General features: G+C 45.3%; 1 protein-coding gene across 1 annotated transcript in view; it reads left to right on the forward strand.

Moving 5' to 3' along the window:
• Window positions 1-6040, forward strand: part of PRKCG (protein kinase C gamma) — a 45236-nt gene extending 39196 nt beyond the window's left edge. The window contains exons 13-18 of the mRNA XM_056863129.1: window positions 301-363; window positions 871-1009; window positions 2640-2720; window positions 4021-4128; window positions 4460-4600; window positions 5622-6040. Coding sequence (XP_056719107.1) covers window positions 301-363; window positions 871-1009; window positions 2640-2720; window positions 4021-4128; window positions 4460-4600; window positions 5622-5852 — 763 coding nt within the window. The 3' untranslated portion in view covers window positions 5853-6040. The remainder of the gene's footprint in view (window positions 1-300; window positions 364-870; window positions 1010-2639; window positions 2721-4020; window positions 4129-4459; window positions 4601-5621) is intronic.
• Window positions 6041-8922: the final 2882 nt, after the last annotated feature.

The following is an 8922-nucleotide window of genomic DNA, read 5'->3' on the forward strand; positions in this document are numbered from 1 at the left end:
TCACGGCACTTTACACACACACACACACACACACATGTACAGCAGGAAGCCAACATATATACTTGATGCCTGTACCGGGAATGAAAACTGCTCTGGCTGCCGTTCGAACATTATCACAAAGCATGCCTACAGGAAAAAAGTAATGCCCGGAAAAGCTCCCAGACACAGGCTTCTCTTGAAAGGCTGTCATACTCCAGCCAGTATTTTTTGAATGTTAACACAGCATTCCTTTGGATGATGTGACTAATATCGCATAATTGCTATTCTCTCATCCCCCCCCCCCCGTCTTTCCTGTTACAGGTTTTATGCTGCTGAAATTGCAATTGGTCTGTTCTTTTTGCATAACAAGGGAATTATTTATAGGTGAGTACGTGCCTTCCTTCACCTGAATGAGAGTCTCGGAAATCCTGGCTCCCAGACATAAGAACATAAGAAAGGCCGTGCTGGATCAGGCCAAGGCCCATCAAGTCCAGCAGTCTTGTGTGCACTGGCCAACCAGGGGCCTCTAGGAAGCCCACAAGCAAGACGGCTGCAGCAGCACCATCCTGCTTGTGTTCCAAAGCGCCTAATATAATAAACATGCTCATCTGATCCTGGAGAGAATAGGTGTGCATCATGACTAGTCCTTCCGGTGTGGCTAGAAATTCCCTCTCACCAAGAATCTCAGGATTCTGGATCCTACTTCTTCCTCCCTGCACCGCTCCTTTACATAATTCTCTAACCCACACTAGCAGGTTCCCCTCGCGACACCAAGATCACCGTTGCCCAGTTCCCAAATGGTCCGCTTGAGTCATATAATCCTAGTTGTAATCTACCACCCTCTAGTGGAGACAGCATTCCAATTGTTTGTGCGCTCTCTTTCCTGCCCAGAGATTTGAAACTGGACAATGTCATGCTGGACGCCGATGGTCACATAAAGATCACGGATTTTGGGATGTGCAAAGAAAACATCGTTCCTGGTGTGACCACCCGGACCTTTTGCGGAACGCCGGACTACATTGCTCCAGAGGTACAGAATGCTCCTAGCTTTTTATCTCCCTCGTCCTTCTCAGTTGACCGCCAGTGTCTTCCAAAAAATAACAATTCTTAGGTTCCTTCTACTCTAATCTAAATTCCTTACCAAGAAAGACCAGGAGTCATCCTTTCCAGGCCCATTTCGAAAATGTTTAGATTTCTGAAAAAAATTTTTTTTAATTATTATTAATGTCATTAGGTTTTACATTATTTTCAAATCCATACTATGTTATACATTTTTTTGTTCCCCCCTCCCGCACATTTTCACACCGAAATCTTTAACCAGGAGCACAAGTTCCTAAATTTCTTAGTTGTATTAGGGTTGACTTCCTCGCATTTTATCCAATTCAGGTACAGAGACCACTTGTCCTTTATTTCCCTTATTTTACTATCCCACGGTGAATCTTTAGTCAATTGTGCAACAATATCTGATTGTATATATTCATATAAATAGTCATTCCAACATTCAAAAGTCCATTTGTTTGCTTCTTTCCAGCCTTTTGCTATTGTGGCTTGTGCTGCTAGGATCATAGCTTTACAAAGTTCCTGGGCATTTCCAGTTATTCTTTGTTGTCCCACTGCGCCCATAAATAGCACGTCTATATCCAAATTAATCTTGATTTTAAAAAGCTGTTCTATTCTCTTCAAAATCATTTCCCAAAAAAGTTTAACCCTAGGACATTCTAACCACATATGTAAATACCAACCTTTATTTCTGAAAATTGTGAAGTCCTGATTTCTACCTTCTATGCCCTGCACTCCGGGCAAACTTGATGTGACAGAGGAGCCAATCCATGCGTGTTTATTTTCATGTCTGGTCCATTTATCTATAAGTAATGTGTGCGGAATCCAATTTTTACCACAAAGGGTCACGCTGAATCTTGAGGGGAGGGAAACCCCTAAACCGTTGGCTCAAAAGTACCTAAATAATTGTCTGCAACCCCATATGTATCAGCTGGGGGCTTGAAATCAACTATTGAGGCCCTGTTTTGAGAGCCTGCCCTGTCCGTGGCAAGGTTGGTGAGTTCTTATGGCAGAGCATTTTCAGTGGTGGCCCCCAAACTGTGGCACGTCCTGCCTTTTAGAATGCAGTTGGCCCCTTCTCTTTTGGCCTTCCGGCAGAACCTTTCTCTTTTATTTTGGAGGAGCTTTGAAACTATTTTGATGTTTTAGGTGCATGGAGGTCTTTTAGGAGCTCTTTTGGGAATGCTGCTGAGAAATGCTTCTTGGCGACCGTTATCCTGTTCTTATTTTTTTGTTGTTGTCGCTTATATAATAGCGTTTAGTTTTTATTTGAATGTTATTGTGTTGCCTCCAGTTATTTTAGTATAGGTTTTAAGTGTTGGAGGAGTCTCCTTTGCCATCTAGCTTGGCCTTCAGAGCCTTTGGAATGGGATATAGAATGAATGGATCCGTCAATCAGCGAACGATTTTTGTTTTTGTTTTTACTTACTTCATTTATAGTCTGCAGGAACTCAAGGCAAACCCCGCAATTAAAAACAATGCAATAACAGCAATGTAATACAAACAAACAGCGCTTTGCCCCAGTTGACCCCATTTCTTTCACAAAGGACCTGGGGCTTGTGGCTTTCAGCTTTTTCACCTCCTCTTTATCCCCATCTTAGATTATCGCCTACCAGCCTTATGGGAAATCAGTGGATTGGTGGTCGTATGGTGTCCTCCTTTACGAGATGCTGGCCGGGCAGGTGAGTTTATTCCAGGCAGAGTTCCCTCTCCCCCCCAACTATCCATTCTAATTCAAAGGCTGTCTTTTGGGTATTTGGAGGAAATTGCTGCCAAGTCTGGTGATGAGGCTTTATGATAAGCAAGGACAACAGCGGACGACGGATCTTGATGAAACTGTTTTTTCAGTGATGGCTACAATCTACAAGGGACTCGTGTTTAAGTGGCTGATTAGAACGCTGTTCAAACAGGGATGCTTTATAAGGTGCTTCAACAACAGCTCAGCAAACTCTGTATGTGGCTCTCTCCCTCCCAACATCTCAATGCTATACTTTGGGGAGGGGCCTTGGCTCAGTGGTAGAGCATCTGCTTGGCATGCAGAAGGTCCCAGGTTCAATCCCCGGCATCTCCAGTTAAAGGGACTAGGCAAGTAGGTGATGTGAAAGACCTCTACCTGAGACCCTGGAGAGCCGCTGCCTGTCTGAGTAGACAATACTGACTTTGATGGACCGAGGGTGTGATTCAATGTAAGGCAGCTTCATGTGTACTTTCTTTTTCTTCCTCCTACCATGAGTGGGGATGGTGGTGGTAATTTCTTGCGAACTTTTATGGGCACTTGAACAAAACCACAAAGAGGATATCTGCAGTCATTAAAATACATTACCATTCCCTTTGTTGTGTAGGTATATACTGTGCCACCGTGATCAGGATCCGAGTTTGTTACAATATGCCTGATTCTACTGCAGCCCCCTCTTACTAGATCCATTCTAAGGAGCATGGATGTAGTAAGAGGGGGCTGGAGTGGATTCTAAAGAAAATAGATCTTACTAGATCTTTCAGGACCTAGAAGGTCCTATGTTCCAAGGGGATGCTAGAATTCAATGAGAAAGAGATAGATGGAGTTATGCATTTAAGGTATGCGTTTAGGAGTAAGTCCCATTGAATTCAATGGGTCTTACTTCTAAGTAAACCTGCTTAGGGTGACACATTATTTTGGATAAGAGAGGCTTCACTTATGGTGCCTTTGTATATACTTTCAGGACCTTGTGTCTTTGGCTATCCTTATAGCCAAGATGTTCAATTCTTCCTTTGCATGGAAGGAGGAAATGCAACTTGTGCATTCCCCGTGTGTCCTTAGATACACCTGTGGGAGAGGCATGTGTTTTTTCCTTTGTGTTTGCAACATCTTTTGCGACCTTGACTTCATACATGAATCAGATCATAGCAGCTGGGCCCTGGGTTTGTATCACAGTACTGCACAGTAAGAACTAAACCGGGAAGGGAATACATCAAGCTCGTTTTCCCTGTTCTCTCTACCTGCAGCCCCCATTTGACGGAGAAGATGAGGACGAACTGTTCCAGTCCATCATGGAACATACGGTGTCCTATCCCAAATCTCTTTCACGAGAGGCTGTCTCCATCTGCAAAGGGGTGAGTCAATGCAGGGTCAGCCTAGACCATCCCTGACAAGTGCTTGTCCAGACTCTGCTTAAAGACTGCCAGTGAGGTGGAGCTCACCACCTCACCACCTCCCTTGGCATGCAGAAGGTCCCAGGTTCAATCCCCAGCATCTCCAGTTAAAGGGACTAGGCAAGTAGGTGATGTGAAAGACCTCTGCCTGAGACCCTGGAGAGCCGCTGCTGGTCTGAGTAGACAATACTGACTTTGATGGACCAAGGGTCTGATTCAGTAGAAGGCAGCTTCATGGGTTCCTGGGTTCAGAAGGCAGCAAACTTCTCTCTCTCTCTCTCTCCTGCCCCAGTTCTTGACCAAGCATCCGCTGAAGCGCCTGGGATCAGGGCCTGAAGGGGAACGGGATATCCGAGAGCATTGCTTTTTCCGCTGGATGGACTGGGAGCGACTGGAAAATCTGGAAATCGTCCCACCCTTCATCCCAAGGCCAGTGAGTAACGTTAAGGCTTCCCCCTCAATCAGGCACATTCTGCGAAGCAGGCCGGCGTTGTCTGTTGTGTACATGCATGCATGCAGATGCTCATATTGTCTCATTCATCCAAACAAATGCAGCCTGTACGGGTGCACGCATGGCTACAGATACATTAATTTAGGCACAATCTCCTGTACATGCTCACATATTTGTTCACAGGTGCATTGCCACACATATGCTTTGCTATCACATTACTTCTCTGTTGGCACATGTGTTTCTGCATGAACATACAGCTGTATCTGAACCGCCTCTTTAAGATTTACATCTGTTCACACATTTATCATGCACAAAGGGGGAAAACCCTACAGTGGCCAAGATAACTTTATTTTCTGTTCTGCTTCCCCATCTCCATTCTTGCCACTTCTCCTCCAAATCTTTAAAATGGCAAGATGATCTCATAGTTGCAACAAATGGAAGATCCAAGCGTGATGCTTCTGAAATGCCAATTTTTTTTTGTTTTAAAATGTCGCTTTCCTTCACTACTGATCTCACTTGGCATGGAGTTTCATTAAAGCTTCCTGCATTGTGACATTGAAATGTCTTTAGAACTGAAACAACATGAAAATGGTCCTACTTAATACCCCGTTTTCTTGTCCCGAGATGTAAATATAACAATCTTTAAAATGTGAAATTTTTGCTTTTGGAGGCTTTAATCGTCGCGTTGAAATCTTATCAGCTCTTCTTCTTGAGCATAAACCAAGATCTGGTAAATAAGACTTGGGAGGTCAACAGAGAATTGAATAATACCTTCGCTAAGAATTCAGCATTTGCATGTGATATTCTGATTTTAGAAATGTCATTAAATAGTTTAACTTTCCTTGGAACATTAGCAAATTAAAAAGTGGGGGTTGAGGACGGAAATTAAACAAAAAGTGAGCAAGTTAAAAAGGCAGGTTAAACAGAAAGATTGAGACTATAATGCTTCCTTTTCTCTTTTCCCTCCACCCTTTCCCCCTTTTCTCCCTTCTCCTTCCTCCAGTGTGGCCGGAGTGGGGAAAATTTTGACAAGTTCTTCACCCGAGCGCCGCCAGCTCTGACGCCTCCAGACCAACTGGTCCTTGCCAGCATCGACCAGAGTGAATTCCAGGGGTTCACCTACATTAACCCTGAATTTGTACACCCGTCCACATTGCGGAGGGGGAGCCTCTCCCCTACCAGCCTGCCCCTCTCTCCCACAGGGATGCTCCCTTCCCCTACTTCCCTAGTGTGACGACCTTCACCCAGATAACCTTTGACCCTGACACAGCCCTAAGCCGAACCTCGCCCATAGATCTCTGCTCTCGAGAGCATGACTCCAACCCTAACCAAGACCCCTTAAAATATTTTATCGCCATCTCCTCCAAGTGTGTTGCTTCCATCCTCCTTTCCTCCATGAGGTGAAACCAAATCAGCAGGGATAAGAAAGAAATGTACTATATATGGCCTGTGTGAGAGACAGATGGCAGACGAATTAGGAATATTTGCATTTCACCTTTTTGAACTTCCCCCCGTTCAACTGAGAGTTGTGTTTACAAAAGCTAGGCAAATTGTGCTGGCATTAATATAGGGGGTATTTAGGAATAATGGCAACTTGCCTAGCTATGGGATTGCCCCTGCATAATTTAAAATTTGGAAAATTTGGCTAGGGGCCTTGGAAAGGTGCTGGGTGCTTAATTTATAGAAGGGACTGAGGGTGGCGGCTTAGAAGAAGAAGAAGAGTTGGTTTTTATATGCTGACTTTCTCTACCACTTAAGGAAGAATCAAAGCGACTTACAATCACCTTCCCTTCCCCTCCCCACAACAGACACCCTGTGAGGTAGGTGGGGCTGAGAGAGCTCTAACAGAGCTGTAACTTGCCCAAGGTCACCCAGCTGGCTTTGTGTGTAGGAGTGGGGAAACAAATCCAGTTCACCAGATTAGCCTCTGCCGCTCATGTGGAGGAGTGGGGATTCAAACCCAGTTCTCCAGATCAGAGTCCACTGTTCCAAACCACCACTCTTAACCACTACGCCACACTGGCTCTCAAGCAGGATCTGGCACCCTAGCCCTGGGACACATCAGGTAGTGGTAAATATGAGTGCCTCTGGACACAGGCAGAGTGCCTTTCCATAGCAACCTGATAAACCTGAACCGGGAAACCAACCCTGTTCACCAGATTAGCATCCGCTGCTCATATGTAGGAGTAGGGAATTAAACCCGGTTCTCCGGATCAGAGTCCACCCGGTTCTCCAGATCAGGCTTGCCTAGAAGCCACTTATGCCCTCTCTTGCTACCCTGGTTCCTAGTTTACATGACAGCAAAGCTTTGGAAGGCGGGCTGAATAACAGCATGATTAAACAGGGTTGTATGAAATCCAAAGGCATGCGCAGAGGCACTTAGACAAATCGGGTGTCTCATCCTCTACAAATGGCCATACAATTTGAACCCTGGCTTTTTTCTTCAGCAGGGTTCAGTTTCTTTAGTGAATAAGTTGAGAATCTACTGTAAGACAGGCACGTTCCCTGTGACAAAAGAGGAATCTGTAATATTTTGGCCCACCAGAGAAGGGGCAGGGATTAGGACCAGAAAGTTGCATTCTGCCACCCACAGATACCCAAAGTGCCATGGTTCCCAGCTCCTGTGGGGCCAGGTGAAGCCACTAGGCTGATGACTGACACAAGCCCCCCACCTAAACCATTGCAAGCCACTGAAGCTGTCTGGAGCTGCAGCTCACTTTGTCTTTTGACTGAAGCTGCACTGGTTGCCAACATAACTCATTGCCTAAGGCAGGCTAGCACAGATAGGGAGGGAACAGGGTGGGATGACTCTGCTGTTGCTAAGGTGATGGAGATGCTGAACCTGAGCTCAGACGTCCTATAAGAGAGGGTCAGTTTAGAGGCAGGAGCAGCTGACTGGCTACTATTTAAATCCAAGGGCCAAGGAGGATGCCATATTGGCTCAGGTTGGGGTGAAGGAACATATTTGCAAGCCCTTCCCTATTCTTTCTGGTTGGCTCCTGGGAGGTCAGAAAAACCCTGTGGCCATCCCAGGTAACTGCTTGGAGATACCACCCCTTCTCCTTGCTCCTGAGGAGTGCCCAAGCAAACCTGGTAGCCCCACTGCCACCAATAACCCTGAAAGTATCTCATGCTAAACAGAGTTGAACATCTAGCACACTGTAACTGCGTTGCTGTTTAGAAGCTCTACCTAGTTGCTGTGCCTCCCGCTACACTCCTACAAGTATGTGTGTGGGCAATCTATTACAACGTTGCATACTTGAGCTAGCACGGTCCAGGAATGGTGAGCTTACACACTTCACCTCTCTGTTAACAAACTTGAGGTGGCAAGACCGAATAGGGATGGTATTTTTCCAGAGATCAGGCTTAAAGCATTCAAAATATAAGAAAATTTAATACATGAAAAAGAATATACATATTTTGTTCAAGCATTCGGGCTGAGCAAGGAAACAAAGAAAAAGTGAAAACGTTCAGTCCCTTTCCCCTATATTCGGAACTTATCCTTAGCGATGTTTAGTTAGGACAGGCTAGCTTTACTTGAAGCTGCAGTAATTTAAAGCTCAGCATTACCTTCACCTTCATGGTTGGGAGTGCTCCCTATTGCCCCTTGCCGTGTGGACAAGATGGAATTCTTCGGCAACGGCTGGGGCCTATCCGAGGAGCTGAAAGCTACGAGAGCTTCTTCCTCCAGGTCCTGAGTTTAACTAACGTCTGTCTTTCTCCCTCGCCTCACCTCACTGTCCCTTCCTTTCTCAAAGGTAGAGTTTACATTCCAGCAATTTGGCTGTTTCCTTCTCTGTTGAGTGTGACATACTAGCGGGGTGTGGGGTGATAAATCTGCCCGGCCGAAGTTATTAGCATAATCAAGAACGAGTGCTTCTGAGCTGGATGCCTCCTTCCTTCAACCCCCCTTTCTTCCAGCTACTAGTTTCCAGGGGGGTTCCTGAGAATGCACAGTGTAGTCACAATAATTAAAATATTGATGTTCTAATATTTCAGCCCACCAACCAGAGAAGGGACAGGACGTAGGACCAGGCAAGCACCCTCTCACACTACTCCAGATGTTTGTGTGTGAGGGGCATGAAAACCTACTCTTTTTAAATTATCTGCCTTGAGTCAAACGTATGTTTTTGTGGGGTTAAAAATGTTAAAGAGTAGCTAATGTGCTACTCTTGATCTTGAGCAGGTGCTGTTTTAAAGTGATTTTTCCATAGGAGAAAATATTAGGCAATATCCCAACCAAGCCTCTAAAAACTGACCATTCCAATAATTCCCTGTAACCCTTTCAATCCCAGTTCCTTCTT

The sequence above is a fragment of the Euleptes europaea genome, chromosome 18 (genome assembly GCF_029931775.1).
Source record: "Euleptes europaea isolate rEulEur1 chromosome 18, rEulEur1.hap1, whole genome shotgun sequence".
Classification (NCBI taxonomy): domain Eukaryota; kingdom Metazoa; phylum Chordata; class Lepidosauria; order Squamata; family Sphaerodactylidae; genus Euleptes; species Euleptes europaea.